Source organism: Lissotriton helveticus, chromosome 7 (assembly GCF_964261635.1).
Source record: "Lissotriton helveticus chromosome 7, aLisHel1.1, whole genome shotgun sequence".
Lineage (NCBI taxonomy): Eukaryota > Metazoa > Chordata > Amphibia > Caudata > Salamandridae > Lissotriton > Lissotriton helveticus.
This window is the reverse complement of record NC_136068.1, coordinates 194,312,591-194,331,483: the sequence shown is the minus strand read 5'-3', so window position 1 is coordinate 194,331,483 and position 18,893 is coordinate 194,312,591. Positions and strand designations below refer to the sequence as shown.

At 45.3% G+C, this 18,893-nt stretch overlaps 1 protein-coding gene across 1 annotated transcript in view; it reads left to right on the top strand.

The window, feature by feature from the left end:
- The first annotated feature begins 1,875 nt into the window (after positions 1–1,875).
- Positions 1,876–18,893, top strand: part of KCNK15 (potassium two pore domain channel subfamily K member 15) — a 124,471-nt gene continuing 107,453 nt past the window's right edge. The window contains exon 1 of the mRNA XM_078651924.1: positions 1,876–2,248. Coding sequence (XP_078508050.1) covers positions 1,948–2,248 — 301 coding nt within the window. The 5' untranslated portion in view covers positions 1,876–1,947. The remainder of the gene's footprint in view (positions 2,249–18,893) is intronic.

Sequence of the window (18,893 nt, the reverse complement as noted above, 5' to 3'; positions counted from 1 at the left end):
CCTGCTGTCACTGCAGTCTGGAAAAAACGGACCGCCTGTACCAGGGCACGAAACAGAGCCCGATAGAGACCCGTTTTGAGCCCCACTTTAAAAAACTGCCGGTGCTCAGCACCGGTTAGACCCGGCCCACTTAAAGTCCTGATTGTTACTATGTCTTCAAATCTAACCCCTCCCAGACCAGACGGGCGAGTGCCCGGGAGCTCCCCAGCTGAAACATGCACCCCAACATCCCCTGCAGTAAAAGATGAAATAAGCCTCTGGTGGTGCAAAATGACCGCAGCTTCTCTTTATTCACATCATTGAATGATCAAAACACACAGCTCAAGTGTAGCCAAGCATAATGTTATTACCCAAATTGTCTGTAGCTGAAGTCCAGTCCTTAGTCCATAACTGCACCCTGTGACAGCACCCTGAGCCAATGCCCCTCATCAGCCAGGGTCTAGCACCTCCTGCTGCCTCTGGGCTACACCTTGCTGCCAAGTGTTGTTGGCGGCCCTCGTGCCTGACTCAGGCTGCAAGTGCTATGTCTCCCCCATGTACTGACCCCTAGCCTGTCCCTGTGCGATTTAGCTGCGTGCAGTGTAGGAAAGCAAAACCTACTCGCAAAATAAGGAATCGCAAAATTTGTGATTCCCTATTTTGCGCATGCATTTAGAGAATCGCAATTTGCGATTCCCTAAATGCTATTCCAGTAGCCATCGCAAATTGCGATATTGCTGCAAGGGAGCCCCTGATCAGCTAGGGTCTAGCACCTGCTGCTGCCTCTAGGCTACACCTTGCTGCCAAGTGTTGTGGGCGGCCCTCGTGCCTGACCTGGGCTGCAAGTGCTGTGTCCGCCCTGTGCTGACCCCTAGCCTGTCCCCTGTGCCCCTGTCGTAAGGCATCCCAAGAGCATGCGCTTCATCGGCTCCTATCCTTAGCGTTCCGGCTCCCTCTGCTTTCCCTTTCTGCTGTCCCCCCACCGCCCCCTGCCTGAGCCCATTCATTATCTTCAGCTGTGATGCCCGCATTAAAGGTGCAGGTGTGTGGGCCAACAACGAGGGCACATGTTCTCTTCAAGAGACCACATGCCCTTTTAACCCAGTGGCGCAATGGGGGGGGGGGGGGCACCAAGCCGATTGGTCGCTTCAAACCAAGCTGACCAATCAGTGCCTAGCGTTTAACGGGCTCAGCTGCTTCCTGCTACGGGTTTCCGCCCTCCGGTAGGGGTCTGTTGCTGGCCCCTCAGCGGTCCAGCTGCAACTGCCTGGTCCATGTGCTTTCATGTCTTTGTTACTTGTTTTAGTTTTCGGTAGCTCTCATTATAGTCTCTGCAACGTCTGTTTTGGTGAGACTCTTGAGTGATTGTTTTTTTTGTTTTACTTTCAGCAAGTAGCACACAATTTCCTTACTAAATATAAGCATTGTTTCTCACACTGGTAAATAGTAATGATCGTTTGGGCTGGTGGCAGTGGAGGGTAATTTTTTAGTTAGCTGCAACGTTAATATTCCAAATTATCAGGACTGAATTTTATACATTAAAGAGATTGCACCAATCTGGTCATTTGTCACCGGTGTCAGACATTTTTGCATCAGTCATGAAACAAATATTTTCAACTACATCTTGTACAAAATGTCTTATTTTCTTCCTGCCAGTAATTGCTGGTTTGATCATTCACTTATTGCTTGCGCTCACTACAAAAGTGACAAAGGTTTGTACAATCGAATTGCCCTGTACTACTGCAATTTACTTTGTAATTTAGCTCAACTTTGACTATCACATATGCTTGTTTCCTCTTATATGTTTAATTATTTAACCAATAGTGAAGTGATTTTTACTACATGAATTAATTAATTTTCATATAAATTAAACGGAGATCATTTTTTTACAGATCCGCGTATGTCAGTTTCGCGAGCCTTGCCCGCTCAACATTCGCCATTGTCTTCCCAAGCTTTTTCCTGAGTTGAATGCTCTCCCTCCAAATTATGAAGAAGCAAAACATAAGGACGGTTTCTCTCATCCTTTGCATGTTCTCCTACCTGTTGGTCGGTGCCGCAGTCTTTGACGCCCTGGAGTCCGAATCAGAGGCCTCTAGGAAGTGGGTTCTGGAGCAACAGCAAGCAGATCTAAAGAGGAAGTACGAATTCTCTGATGAAGATTACCAAGACATTGAGAGAGTAGTCATAAGATCCGAGCCTCATCGAGCAGGAAAGCAATGGAAATTTGCTGGGTCCTTCTATTTCGCCATCACTGTTATCACTACCATTGGTAAGTAACATAATTACACCCTTCACTTTCTAATTATTCTATTTAAAATAAATGGGAAAACTTTTAGTTTGTCTAAATTTCCCTTGCGCATCCACTACATGATCTGCCATCATAAATAAAAATGTAGCGGCATATTACCAAGCAATAGCGATAATTATCGCTATTGCTTGGTTGGAGACAAAATTTTACCGCTGGGCTGCGGCGATTTTTATCGCAGATAAACCTTGGTATTACCAAGGTTTATCGCAAATGCGATAAAAAACGGCCGCAATGCATGAATATCGCTGAAAAGTCAGCGATATTCATGCATTACCGAGCTAATGCTCTTAGCCATGTTATCCACCTCCCATTGGATAACATGGCTAAGAACTGCTCAGGGCAGGTGTTATCTCCAAAAGTTGGTAATAGGAGATAGCGATGTTAGCGACTGTTTCCAGTCGCTAACATCTTGGCACGCCCACTTTGCATGTCATTAGTGATAAAGATCACTGACATGCAAAGTGGGGCCCAAGATGGTCGCTATCTCCTACTAGCTGTCGCTAACTGGTGTTAGCGACAGCTAGGTAATAGGGAGATAATTTTATCTCCGCTTTCTTGGCTTTTAAAGCCAAAAAAGCGGAGATAAACCCCCTTGATAATATGCCCCTGAGATTGTTGGAATGGAGATTTGTCGATATTTACTGTCACAAAGGGGCTGAGGAAATACAAACCAAGAGACTAGCTTTTCAGTACTGGTAAGTTCTGGAAAGGAATGGGTTAAGAGAGGTTGCCAGGGCAAGTGTAGTCTTTACTATCATTTGAGGAAACTGATTAAGTTATGTAACTTTGTGGGTATTCATAAATATTCCACATGCTTTTTTTCACCCCAAGCCAGTGCTTAATTTGAGCAAGGGGTTTCCGGTGCTTGGCTCCAGCATCTAATTCTCAACACAGGTGCTTCTGACAGCCGCAACAAGGTGGCGCTGTCTGGCTAATTTAGAGATGAGCACAACAACAGGTAATTCATTCAATATACATTCAAAATGACTATTAACTGCCACCCAAGTCATTCTTGTAGGTTTGAGGGCCTTAAATAGTCCGAATTGTCACATTTGTAGAAGTGTGATGGTTGGTAGTTGTTTTGTTACTATCGTTGGCAGCATGGCAGGGGCACTGTGTGGTGCAAACTGCAGTGGCCTCCTGACCAGAGCCCTGGCACTTTTTTTTCCCCCAAAATAATTATTTCCCCAAGTGATCTTATAAATTGAGTCCAAAAAGGGTGTCTTGGAGTATACAGTGTGAGTATTTTCCAAACACCACTACATTTTCAGGCAATGAGGAGAAATAATTTCTGTATGAGAAAAGATGGGAACTATTGCGGCAAATGCCCATTTGCCTGATCCCTAAATCTGCTGCTGATTGTCGATATATGGGTATTTTGGATGATTTATTAACCACATTGTCATTTTAGCACACTTTCAAGACGACACAACAATATTCAGTGTTTATGAAAAATGCCCACATTATTATCTCTTTAAATGGCAAATCTATTCAGGAGTGGAACTTATTTCATATAGAAAGCTTGTACATTTGATGTTAAACTCTCAATATATAGGTTTTAGTCTATGTAAATCTTTTCAGGTTTGAATCATGACATGTGCTTTATTGTACTTGAAGGAATATGGTTTCTACTTCTGCATTACAGAATATTTGGCAAGTTCTTGCATCAGAAAGAGAGTATGTAGTCAAAAATGGTGTGACTCTGCTTCATTGTTGGCAGAGAGAGAGACAACAATATTAATTATCTTGTATGTTATGCAGGATTTATTAGACCGAATTCTGCAAGAAGTTGGTGACAGCAGACTTATTGCAGCAGTGTGTGTTCATATATTGTAGCAGATCAATGAATGTATAAGGCTTTCATTTATAAAGTTGCCGTGCTTAAGTATTTACATTTGTTGACACTCTAAGTGGGCAGACACTTAACCAAAGCATTCCTAAAGCATTGCCATTTGTGTTTTTACACTCATCGGCCCTGTTAACACTTTTACCCGGCAACATCACAAAATAAAACTTTTCAAACACTCACCCCCCAGTCACAGATCTGGGTTTAATTCATCGTTATTTATCGCGTCACGTCACCCCAGTTTGAACCCAGCCATATGCAAATCAGTCTTGACCCTGCTCCCTTTGGCAACCGTTCAGCCTGAACTGCCAAGCCAGGTCATCCCTGGACCAGAAAAAAAGCAACTTGGGATCGTTTTCAGAGTTTAACCCTTCATCAACCATGCTCGCTTGAATCCAGTGGCACAGTGAGCAAAAGACCCACATCTTGGCATACTCTTAGCCACTTAGGATGCACATAGCAACCTCACAAAATAAAATGACGGACAGAGTGATGAAATCTTTCAAACACTTGTGCCCACTCGGTATTAATGAGGATACATAAGGGCTTGTTTAGGACCTGGTGGTACGTCCACCAAGGCTGCCTCCACCCATCCTGTGGCAGACTGCCCACCACATATAAAAATAACCAGAACTCTTCTAGTTGACTTCTGACAAGAGTTCTCCACCACATGGTGGAAGCACTTTCATTAAACTGGAATGGAAGCTGGAAATCTAGTCATTGTGACCCACTCAGCATTCTTTTTTGGGTATTCAGAAATAAACTCCAAAGTCAAGGGTATATTTCTGAATACCTAAAAGCAATTTGCTGACACAAGGCATTTTCTCCAAAGCAGAAACCATCCACCAAACACGAACTGGGCTCCCAGAGCTGAAAAGAAGAACTTGAAGTACCAGCAAAAGAACACTTGAGAATAATCAAGGAGAAAAAATAACTTGCAGGTGCAAAGCAAGGCACAATAGGGAACGCATATCAGCCCTCGTAATAAACAACTGTGAAAGTCTCTAGCATGCCTGCAAAAAGGGGCTCAAAGCAAGGGAACAGCAAGCATAAAAGTGAAGGACAGTGACAAGGGAAACATCCTTTACAACGCAACTTTTACAACGCACTACCATTACGACGCAACTTTTACAACGCAAGTTATTACAACGAATTGCGCTGGGGGGCGCTCTAGGATAGGGAATAGTTTAATTACAATCCAACACCTTCCCTAATATCCACGGGGACTGGAGTTGGAATAGTAAATTAAACTATTCACTATCCAGCACCCCCCAACGCAAGTCATAGTAACGACTTGCGTTGTAAAACCTGCGTCGTAATAGCAGGCGTTGTAAAAGCATGCGTTGTAGTGTCATACATCTCAGTGACAATCATAAACAAAACATAGACCACAGCATGCATGAGCAAAGAACATTTATTGTGATGTGGAGTGAATTCATGGTGAGTCATGAAGCAAAATGTTAAGAGGGGGTAGACTAGGATGCAGGAAGAGCATACTGGGCATCCTAGCTAATTTACAAACATTATATAATAGGAATACTACTCCTTGAGAGTATGAATGTTTAGGAGTAGAGTATAAATAAGCACTACACCCTGGAAAATGTGTAACTGATAGATATGACGCCTATCACAGAATTTAAAGTAAGTCATAGTAGAGAGGGTGGCTTGATGTAGAGTAATGGAAAAGTCACTCCTGGATTTTAGGATGGGATAGCCAGAACTATGAACACAATACTTGGAATGTTGTAGCTGCTGGTTAGTGAAGGTGAATTCTGGAGAGACTCACAATAGTGGCAGAAAAAATTATATTGCACTATTGTGAAGTAATACGCTAGACAGTGGAGAGAAGGTAGATGAGTAGACTACTAATGTAGACTTCTGCGTCAACGCTCTGAAAAGTAGGACAACCCGGCCGTTAAAGAACAAGGATATCATGGCACACACACCGAACAGCAATGCCACTAGACCGTACAATGGCAGTCAATGGAAAAAGGCTACTCCTCAGAGAGTGAGTGATATGATATTGCAGTGCTATACGATATACATGGGGACAAAAAAATCCCAGTGCTGTGTCCCAAAGTGTGAAAACTACAACAAGAAAACAGACAGGAGGACAAAGGCTGCAGGCCAAAAGTGTGAGATAGCTATTAAACACTAAGGGGAGCCGAAAGACTTACACACTACCGATGGACCATTTCTCCATAAATTTCGAGCTCCACACTGGAGAACCGATTGCCCACTAGAAAGCAGTCTCCAGAATGATGATGACATGGTGGAAGGTATTGCTTCCCTCTTTTGTGTCACACTTTCCCACCCAACCCTCCACAATGCACTCAGATATTAACCCAGACTTACATAAATATCATTGATCTGGCAAAACCGAATAATAATTATATGAAATCGCAGTTCTTCTGATGGCCCTTGGAAGAAAAGTCCCAAATAGGTATTTGGAGTCGATGAAAGCCATGTCTTGTTGCCAAAAAGGAAGAGTTTGAGAGAGGTATATTTGAACCGATCTCTGAGCAAACTCTATAAGGTAACCCTGAACCGTGCCCAACATCCAGCAATATTTCGACATTTTGGCCCAGTTGTGACCAAAGTGACACAATCTGCCCCCCAGTGGAAGAGTCGAAAGGAAAGACGGGTTTGTTAACTGTAGGCTGATTGTTAGAGGATAGATTACCCCTGTTTATGTCTCGGTTGTAACTCCCTCAGTAAGTCCCTAGGCCTTGAGGGGTAGAAGCCTGCTTGGGAGGAATTTTGCCCACAGCCTCTTCCTCAAAGGAAGAAGCCTCTTTGAGGACCTTGCGGGTTGAAATGGCCGCCTGAACACCCTCTGCCACTGCCTGCCTGTCCAAAAAGTGGGTTGAATACCGTCTTCAAGGATGATTGGGCCTTGTCAAGCAAAGCAAGTGTTCTCAAATTTCCCAGTGCAGTCCCCTTTAATAAATTGTTTGAGGAAAGTAAGCATGGTGTGGTTAATGTACGGAGTCAGTGCAGCCTTATGATGAAGGTCCAGCCTAGGGCATACAGCCCGGAGTCTGGAGTGAACCACTTGGATGTATGACGGTACAACGCGTGCTTTTACAACGCGTACCGTTACGACGCAGGTTTTACAACGCAAGTCGTTACAACGACTTGCGTTGGGGGCGCTGGAGAGTGAATAGTTTAATTTACTATTCCAACTCCAGTCCCTGTGGATAGTAGGGAAGGTGTTGGATAGTAAATTGAACTATTACCTATCCTAGAGCACCCTCCAGCGAAAGTCGTTGTAATGACTTTCGTTGTTAAACCTGCGTCGTAACGGTACTTCGTTGTAAAAGTTCCGTTGTAAAGGACGTTCCCCGAACCTCTTTCTCAACGCTTTTTTGAAGGTGGTGTTGCATATAGTCCAAAAGCAGGGGCCAGCAACCAATTTGAGGCCCTACGGTGGATGATGTCTGAGGATTCAAAAGTGAAGGGGCCCAAGACCGCCAGTCAAACATTCATCCGCACTTACAGGGTGTGCCTACCACTCTTCACCCTGCTCTGAGAGCAGAGCAACCCCGCCTGCGAAAATGCCTCTGCAGGAACAAATAAAATTATAACCTTGAGTTATTATCATTTAATTTTTCCATTATTTCACTGCTTAAAAGCAGTGACGCGACGCTGCTCCGCTTTAGCGGAGGAACCCCCACTGTCATTATTACTGCTCTGAGAGACTCGGCTATGTTGACCCCACCCCGCTCTGTGATGAGGTGTCAGTAAATGACACTCTCTCTGGGCACTTCAGGGTTCAAAACTGAAGCGCACATGTCCGAGGCTAACAATGACACTTTTTTTTGTCATGAGGGGGAGGTCAAGGCATTTTACTGAACTGGGGATGTCACACCCATAGAGCTGTAACCTCTTCAGCCCAGCAAAGTTCAGTACTGGAAGCCAGGCGCCTGCGTATTTAGTGCATGTAAAAACCCTGGATGACTGACCTGAACAAGAAGAGTGTCTGTCAGACTGACCTTTGCTCCGCCTGACAGACACACTTCAGTACGGAGAAAAGGTAGAAGGGTGGGGCCCCTCGGCTTAGAGGATGGGCTGCTGCTGGAAAGAACCGAGAGTGAGCAGGGACCTCAGAGCATTATGCCAGAACACACTTTACAATTCTCTTGTTCAGCAATCTGCAGACTGCTTGGTAATAAAACCACAATGCATTTTGGCATTTTCCATTTTATCTCAATATTCACTACCCCTGACAGTTAATCAAAATGCACTAATATTGAGCCATGTACCTGCAGTTTGCAATTAAATACTGATATTTAATGCAATAAAACAAACTTTTTACCCAGCTTTGTTTTAATGTACTGCTTGCTTAGTGTTTATTTACTTATATCTGCCAATATTTGCATTTAATGTGATTCAGTATTAGTTTTAGTGAGAGGAGAAACATGAATAAGTGTGTAAAATTTAAGTTTGTCCTCTATGAATGTGTCTGCCGTTCACATTAGCTCCATGTGTACGTTTTGTGTCATTTCGTTTGTATATTCATGGATGTGCCATGCAATCTTAACGACCAATTATGCTCTGTAAAATTGCCAGACAATAACTCGTCTAACCTTTGTCCCATTAAAACTGAGGCCATTATATGACTTCTTGTAATTTATGAACTTCATTTCATGGGAGTTTATGCAAACTCTTAAACCTATATAAAAAAAATGTTTGCTAGCCTTTACGATTCTCATTCATTACAATTTCCTCAGACTGCTGGTGTTTAATGTCGTTTTTACTATATAATACTTTGAAACACCTCTTTCTAGAACTTGACTTCAGTGGTACCTTAAGTTGTTTAGTGCAACCTTGATTATTACATTAATTTTATCTATAATTTCTATATGAACCTCCAGCAGCCTCTGCAGTGCTTCAGAGCACCAGCGAGGGGATGGAATTGACAGTAGGGTTAAGGCAGTCACAAAGGTACTGAAAAGGTATAAGTCGAGCAGGGGTTTACTGTAGAACGTTTATTTTCAGACATTTGGCGTTCTTTCCACAGTTATAGGAGTTAGACTACCACAGTGATAAGCTTTGTGAGTGGCATGATCTCTTAGCATAACAAGTCTATCCTCAGTGCAAAGTTATCCGGTCCTTGAGCCAGCTGTTGCCTTTATTTAGGCCTACATGTATCTACTCTGAGGCTGCAAATCCAGAATGATGCTGCCCAGTTTTCACTGAGACCTTCCAATTCTTTGGCCCCTATTGTCAAGAATTGCTCATTTGTAAGGAACTATGCAGTGTGCACCAAATACATTTTCAGTGTCCATCTCTCACCTCTCTCATACTCTTCTTGATCTGAGCTCCAATCATCAAACTACTTGTTGGTTTATGTGTCTCTGAAAACAAGAGGCGGGCCAATCAAAGATCTTTTTTATTTAACTACCATTTTTCTGGCGTATAAGACTACTTTTTAACCCTTGAAAATCTTTTCAAAAGTCGGGAGTCGTCTTATACGCCGGGATCATTTTATAAGCTGGTGAATATAGCCCAAACCCTTTATTTTAAAAGGAAAAGTAGGGGGTCGTCTTATACACCCAGTCGTCTTATACGCCAGAAAATACGGTAAATGAAAATTATGTTGGAAGTATAAAGGCTTGAAAAATTGAACTTTCAATTTTTAAGCTTAAGTCCTATTTGAAATTACTGCTTCCCATTGTTGTTTTCTGACAGTCTTAAATGACAAGACTCTACACTCATAGAACACATGTGATAAGTATTTTAACAAAAGAAACCCGTTATTCCAAGGTCAAACAACTTGCAGCCCAGTTACCTGCAGTTTATGCACAGGCAAGGGTCTGAACAATCATGGATGCTTGCTACCCCTCTTTTGCCTCTGTTTGAAATGTTTCACAAACTATATATAAATCCACCCTATTTAGTAGCCTCCAAGTCTTTGTCTTGATCTACCTCTTCAAAGATGTGAGGTGGGCTTTACATTTTTCTCAGGCAGGGCGGGATGTAACAAAGTTTGAAGACCACTGATGTAAGCTCCCCTTTGCAGTCCCATGTGCCAACAATGACTGAGAGGAAGCATGGCATGCAATTTGCATTATGAGGTGTCTACTCTATGAAGGATGTGCATGACAAAGAATGTGTTCACATTTGACTGTGCGATATTGCATGAAATGTAATATAATACACACACTATCTTAATGATTCAGAGTGCAACAAACTGAAGCCCTCGTCTAAATGCTTCAGGCCTGATTCACAAACTGCACTTTTAGTATATTTTGTAGTACTACAGTAGTACTACAAAACCTATTACACAGTGATATTCACTAACTGGACTTTTGAAGTAACATACACTTTTGTAACAAGTCATTACTTCCATTATTTTCTAAGGGAAAGTATTGCACTCTTAGCGGTTGGCCATGTGTAGTGCTGGACTTACAACAAAAGTGTAAGGTTGCTACAAAAGTGTAAGTTACTAGAAAATGCAGTTTGTGAATACTGAAAATTATTAAACTAACTTAAAAAGTGCAACATTAAAAACAACAAGGTGACTAAGTCAAGAATTGTGTAAAATCGTGTGTGCCTAATTGACTCGAAAGCAGAAATCTTGAGGGAGCTCCATGGAGAAGAAGTGGCTACCACACACTCTAAATAGGGAGATAGCGCCTCCAACAATAATTTCTGAAGGTCCTCTGAGCACCACAGAGTAAAATGTAAAATATATCCCAAAGTCCAGCATACACAATAGTTCTTTATTTTTTGTCTTCACATGCATCCAGCAATCTTGACAAGTCTCGTAGCCATACTTGTTGACAAAATGTGTTTCGTCAGTATGGTATGTCCGGTAAACATAATTTACCACAAATACTTTTCCCTTGCAGGCAATTACAACGCGGTTGTTACATCAACCGTGTTGTAACAATGCAAACCATTACTCTGCAAGTCAGAACAATGACTTGTGGAGGGGTCAGAAGGTGTTGAATTTAAAATCCAACACCTTCCCTACTGTTGGACATACTGGAGTTGGAATAGTAAATTATACTATTCCAACATCCAGCACCCCCCCTAGAGCAAGTTGTTGTTATGACTTGTGGGGTAATGGTATATGTTTTGTTACAATGCAGTCATTGTAACGACCACGTTGTAATTGCCTGCGGGAAAAAAACATACGTTGTAAGGGGGCACAATCGGTATGTTCACCACTGACTTCATCAGGGCTACAAATAAACAAAATGTGACCATATATGAACACATCAGCTATCTGAAATGTAATAGTCCATAACGATTACTCTGGTGCTCGAACTAGAAAAGAGTTCCAAATGTTTGGGGCAGATACTGCGAAGCCTTGCGTATAGGTTTTCTTTCAGTTGAATTTGTGGGTCTTCAGCAGTAGAGAGCTTGTTGTTCAATAAGTTACAATCCCACCAGATAGAGCCAGTTTTTGCACCAGGTAGGGTGGAGTGTTATGGTGAAGATCTTTATGTGTCATGCAAGAACTTTTGAGATGGATCCTTACCTCATAAGGTAGCCACTTCAGTGTTTGCAGGACAGGTGTGATATGATCACTTTTTTCGAGCCTGTGATGATCCGAGCAGCCGCTTTCAAGTTAGCCTTTAAAGGTGCTAGTTTTATTTTTGGTAGGCCCATGAGGGTAGCACTACCATAGTCTAGTTTGGAGATCCCAAGTGTGTGAACTGCTGTCTTGAGATCTGTAGTGGGAAGGAAAGGGTTTAGTTTCCTTAATGAGTGAAGTTGATGATTGGCCCCTCTGGTGGAGGCACAGATGTGGTTCTGCATGGAGTGGTTATTGTCTAAGATTATTCCTAGAGAATTTTCTAATTCAATAATGTGTGGGGTGTAGTTCAAGGCTGCAAGATGGGATAGTCAATCTTTGATGTTAGAGGTGGTATTGGGTGGAGAGATTAAGAGGAATTCACTTTTGAATGTGTTAAGTTTGAGGTGGTTATGAGCCAGCCAATGTTGTGTTTTGTCAAAGAGTTATTGAGGATGATGATGTCTTCTGGTGAGGCAATTTTGAAGCAAAGTTGCACATCATTAGCATACATGTAGTGGGAGATGGCATTGAGTTTGAGGATTTCGGTCAGGGGTTCCATGTACAGGCTGAACAGGGTGAGTAAAAGATTTGAGCCTTGAGGAATTCCGATCCTGACTATTGTATGGTTGAATAGGGTGTGGTTGATTAAGAGATCTGTTGTGTAGGAATGAGAGCCATTTTACCACAGTACCAGATAGATGCATTCACCAAAGAGATTTATAAGAACCTCATGTTTAACTGTTTCAAACGCAGCTGATTGATCAAGTAGGATTAATAAGAAAGATTCATTCTGAATGAGCAAAAGTAGAGAGTCGTCGACAGTGTTGACGAGGGCAGTTTCAGTACTGTGATCTGGCCTGAAACCAGACTGGCACTCTTCCAGGAGTTGGAATTGCTCAATGTGACTGCAAAGTTGTTGATGCACAAGTTTTTCCAATATCGTGGCCAAAGTTGGGATGTTGGAGATATGGTAGTAGTTGTTAGGATCAGACTGGCCTGAGTCTGCAGCACCCAGTTGTCTGCAGAGGAGAGAAAAGCTGAGGCTGAGAGATCCTTGACAGCGAAAAGGATCTTTCTGGCTCATGAACTGAGTCTCTAGGAGCTGGACTTGAAGGCTAAACAGGTGGGAGAGTCTAGCGGAAATGGAGGCAACAAAACTACTGTGTCCAGTGTTGAAGAAAAACATCACATACCCAGAAACTTGGTGCCTGACTTCAAGGAAGGGGATGACATAGACAGATGGTTTCAAGCATTTGAGGTAGCTCTAGAAGTGCACTTTAGCTCTGGCAGTCATTGGTATCAACAGGATAATCTCTATTTTGAAGTAGCCATGACCTTGAAACGACCCCAACTAGAAGGAAGTAGTCCAATGGTGAGGGACTGGCAGTGCCAACCTGAAAATCAGTCTTTATATTTTTCAGGGAATCAGCCCGTAGATACAAAAGAAAAGATCTAGAGTTACGCTGGTCTTGCATCGGAGGGTCAGCGAAGGATGGGGTGCAAGAATGTCGTCGGGAATCTTGGTCAAGAGGATAAGGACCAGTGAGCATTGGAATCAACACCGTCCAAGAAGAATGTGCACTTTGCAGCACAGCAACACTGTAAAAAGCAACATAAGTCTGAAGGAAGGAGGAATGATGGGCCACTGATGCTACTGCCTTCCTGTTCAAGTGGTCGGTGGCATCAATATGTGGGACTCCAGTATTGATTAGGGATCCCGAGGAGCACGGTCATCAAATGGTGTGCTTGTTGCAGAGAAAATGTTGCAGTTCAGGTAATATTCCGAATCATCTACATTTGAGATGGTTTTGAAGTGATAGTAGTCGGGGTGCAAAAGCAACAGGGCACAGATGGCATGCTTAACCAGGATTTAAACCAAAAAAGTGATTCCGAGCCCGGGAGCCTCTTCATCATGCACGACCTTGCTGGGGCCATCTCCCATGTACTGCACGCCCCTCCCCCCCCCAGACCATGTGCTGCTAAATTCTTCTGGACCTTATACTTTTCTCCAACAACTGTACCGTGCTCTGCTCCTTATTCCCCTATGATCCCGCACTTGTTCCTGGACGGTGCTCTTTTGACTCAACTTGTTGCTTTGCTTCTTCCCTCCCCATCATAGACACTATGTTGTTCTCTCCTCCAAGACCCACTATTGATATCACCCATTTCAACCTGCCAAAAGGGCTTATATTTTTGGCTTTTTTTAAACTGAAAAGTTATTTGCCCAGCTACACTAACATACAACACTGGTGAGAAATGGCTATGAGCAGGATCAGTGCAAGCCTCACTTTGTGTGTTTAACCGGCACCTGCTACTGCTAACCACATGTTACCATGTCTGTATTTCAACCAAGCTTGCAAACAATGTTTCAATGTCCAAAAGCCAAAACAGGTGACATTGACATTACTTGAAATGCTTTATGTGAAGCAGTAGGAATATCACACACCTGGCAAAACCTAACAACATCTCTCAGGACTTTTGTGACCCGTCCCGGCGCTGCCCCCCTGCGGCCCGCCCCCTTTGCCTTCTGGAACCCTCCCATTGGCCGCCCCGCTCCCGCCTACCAGCTGCTCCTCCCTCCCACTTCGCCTTTTATGAAGGACGCCACGCGGAAGTGCAACGGACGCGCGCAACGGGCGCGCCGCTGGCACGCCGAAGGCGCACAAAAAGGCAAGCCCATCTACGCCCGCCCGTGCCTGTACTGCGCCCAGCGCCAGAACCCCTGGACCCCGCACACCCCACAATGCCAGACTCTGTTACGATGCCAGCACCCTCCTTGCTCTCAACACCGGCCGGAACCACCGCTGCTTTCAGGCTGCCCCAAAACGCACCCATGGACCCTTCTCCTGCCACATCTGCAGCTTCTCCTGCGACAGAACCACCAAACCTCCAAGGACCGGACCCAACAACCTCCGCTGCATACTCCTCAACACCTGCTCCGCGCGCCAACACGCCATCGAGCTGTGGGACCTTCTGGACTCAACGGAACCAGATGTAGCATTCCTGACCGAGACCTGGTGGAACGACTCTTAGGCACCTGACATCACCATAGCCATCCCAGACAGATACAAGATCACCCGCAGGGATCGCGCCAGCGGAATCGGAGGAGGAATAGCCATTGTACACACTCCAGGTCCACACACTGGCAGACGACTCTCTCAACTCCGCCGAACACCTCCACTTCCGGATCCACACAGACCCCAACACCACTCTCAGAGGAACACTCGTCTACAGACCTCCTGGACCCCGGGCCAAGTTCAGTGACTCCATCGCCGACCTCGCCAGCACCCATGCCCTCTCCTCCTCGGGGACCTGAACTACCACCTCGAGAACAACAACGACAACAACTCCGCCACCCTGATCGACAACCTTGCCGACCTCGGATTCCGACAACTCGTCACCGATCCCACCCACGCAGCCGGTCACACGCTCGACCCCATCTTCTCCACAAGCACCCATGTCACTTTCAACCACACCACCGAACTCCACTGGGCTGACCACCGTTGCATCCACTTTACTTTCGAGAAGGCAACCACGCACCACCACACCCAGCAGCTGCCGCGACGCTGCTGGGGCAGAGTCACCGAGGACCAGCTGACCTCCGCCCTCGCCCTGAATCCACCTAGCGACCCCACCGACCCAGACACCGCCGCCCGGAACCTCAGACAGTGGATCGAAGACTGCGCCAACACTCTCGCCCCGCTAAAGAAACCCTCCATCACCCACCACAGCAAGAAGGCCTCCTGGTTCACCATAGAACTCCAGACCTCCAAGCACACATATCGGAAGCTAGAGAAGAAATGGCTCCAGGACCGCACGTCAGACAACCACGCTCCCCTCAAGGACGCCACGCGCAGACATCACCAACTCATCAGAACGACCAAGAGAGCCTCCTTCAAAACCCGCCTTGACAACAACGCACGGGACTGCAAAGAACTCTTCAGCATCGTGAAGGAACTCTCCAACCCCAGCGCCAACACCAACAACATCCCACCCTCGCAATCACTGTGCAACTCACTGTCCACCTTCTTGCACCGCAAGATCGTTGACATCCATGACAGCTTCAACGTCCCGCCAGCCCTGATCACGACAGACAACACCCCGAACGACACCAACCTACTGACCTCCTGGGCCAACGTCAACAACGAGGAAACATGCAAGATCATGAACTCCATCCACTCAGGATCACCAGCAGACCCCTGCCCACACCACGTGTTCAACAAAGCAAGCGCTACCATCGCACACCAACTGCGAAAGGTCATCAACATCTCCTTCGACTCAGCGACGTTCCCGGAAAGCTGGAAGCACGCCGAAATCAACGCACTCCTCAAAAAGCCCAAGGCCGACCCCAAGGACCTCAAGAACTTCAGGCCCATCTCCCTGCTCCCTTTTCCGGCGAAGGTCGTCAAGAAAATCACCAACGTACAACTGACCCGTCACCTCGAGGACAACAACATCCTAGACCCGTCAAAATCCGGATTCAGACGGAACCACAGCACCGAGACAGCCCTCATCGCCGCCACAGAAGACATCCGACGCCAACTAGACAACGGCGAAACCTCTGCCCTCATCCTCCTGGACCTGTCGGTCGCCTTCGACATGGACTGCCACCGCACACTAAGAACGTGCCTCCAAGATGCCGTAATTCGGGACAAAGCCCTGGACTGGACCACCTCCTTCCTCTCTGACAGAACTCAGAGAGTCCACCTCCCACCCTACCAAGCCGAAGCAACCAACCTCATCTGCGGTGGACCCCAGGGCTCATCCCTCAGCCCGAAGCTGTTCAACATCTACATGGCCCCCCTCGCACAAGTGGCCCGCCAACATGACCTGAACATCATCTGCTACGCCGACGACACCCAGCTCATCCTCTCCTTTACCAAGGACCCGCACACCGCCAAAATTAACCTCCACGAGGGTATGAAGGCCATCGCCGAGTGGATGAGGAACAGCCGCCTGAAGCTGAATTCGGACAAGACGGAAGTCCTCATCCTCGGCCCTACCCCGTCTGCCTGGGACGACTCCTGGTGGCCGAAATCACTGGGAACAGCACCGACACCCACAGACCACGCACCAACTTGGGATTCATCCTCGACTCCTCGCTCTCCATGTCCAAGCAGGTCAATGCCGTCTCCTCCTCCTACTTCAACACCCTCTGCATGCTTCGCAGGATCTACAAGTGGATACCGGTCGAAACCAGGAGAACGGTGACCCAAGCCCTCGTCAGCAGCCGGCTGGACTACGGCAACGCACTCTACGCTGCAATTCCAACCAAACACCTACAGCGACTACAGCGCATCCAGAACGCCTCGGCCCGACTGATCCTCAACCTCCCACGTTGCAGCCACATCACCACCCACCTAAGAGACCTGTACTGGCTCCCCGTCAACAAGAGGATCACCTTCAAGCTCCTCACCCACGCACACAAAGCACTCCACAACTCCGGACCAGCCTATCTGAACAGCAGACTCAACTTCTACACCCCCGCCTGCCAGCTCCGCTCTGCCAATCTCGCCCTCGCCGCCGTCCCTCGAATCCAACGGACCACTTCCGGAGGCAGATCCTTCTCCTTCCTCGCTGCCAAGACCTGGAACACCCACCCAACCTGACTACGACAGACCCACAACCTGCTCACCTTCAGGAGGCGCCTCAAGTCCTGGCTCTTCGAGCAATAGCAGCAGCCCCCCCCCCCCTCAGCGCCTTGAGACCCTCACGGGTGAGTAGTGCGCTTTATAAATACTGTGATTGATTGATTGATTGATCAGGTTCCTCATAAAAACAAACTCAAGGACACCCTCACACTGTATTCAACCCTGTTTGTCTTTGTGCTCAATGAACATAATCCTGTTACAGACTGGTTGCTGTAGCAGACACATAGCTTCATAAACTCTCTTACTGGGTCTGGCTAAACCTGTCACCTGTAGGTTTCAACGTGTTCCTGGTAAATTTCCAGCTCATTAGCTTTTATGTTTGAAAGTGGAATTAGATCATAACAGCACAAAACGGCTCTTCAAAGGTTCACCATTGTTGAATATTTAATGATCTACCTCTACATAAGGGCTAAGCAAACCATGACCTTTTAATTTAAATTGGGACCCATTGTTAGATAAACATTGTAGGAGCAGCTTTAAAGATTCTTGTCCTTAAGCATTGCCTATGTGATTACTCAGAAGTGTCTTAATGAAAGCTGAATTACAGCGACAGAATGTGCATTTTAAAGCATTTGCCTGTTTATTTAATCAGCAGTCTATTCATGAAACCTGGGTATTCTAATGGCAATCAAGTCTCATTGTTAGCACTACTTTGCTATCAATAGCTCAAAAATCCTTTGACTTCTACAGACAAGATGGGCAAACTAACAAAGCATGTGTACTTTCTCTACAAAGTTGGATTTTTTACATTTTACTACAGACTATATTACAGTTTTTATTTGTACTGTAGCCCAGTATTTCACCTACTATTTTCAATAAACAGGTCCTTTTTTGAAAAAGCATTGCTTTCATAATAACTGCTCCAAAATAAACAAGTAATAAAAATACATAAATACATAAATAGTGCCATGTGTAATATGGTCCCATATTCTCATATTGAGGTTCAGAGGCCATTTACAAACCATTTGACCTTAACTCTCATGATTTATGACGCCACCAGGACTCCTTAAAGGGAATATAGAACAATATCACGCCAGTGAAATCGACAATGATGGCATTTAACAGATCATGAGTGATCGCATATGTGAGGTCATAAGCAGCGCACGACACAGACCCAAGATGTGGCTAGTGTACCTAACTATGACTGGCCAATTCAGATTATCTTTGGGGGAACCTTGGGGTAGATGTATCATCCGTTTTTTTTGTAGCAAACGCTGCAATTCGGAAAAAAGCAGCGTTTGCGACAAACAAATCGGCAAATGCGATGTATCGCAAAATTTGCGATTCCTTAATTTTGCACAGGCATTTAAGGAATCGCAAATTGTGATTCCTTAAATGCTATGTATGTAGCATTTAAGCTTTCCGAATTTAGGCTAAGAAATCGCAAATTATCACCAACTTGTAGTTGGTGGTAATTTGCAAATTCTTTTAAAAATGCACTTTTTGAAAATTCTAAAGGTGCCATGTGACACTCATACATGCCCTTAGGGCATGTATGTGCGCCATATGCACACACATGTCAATTTCAGGGGGGGTGCAGCATGGTGTCCTTAAGACACCCTTGCACCCTTGAAATTA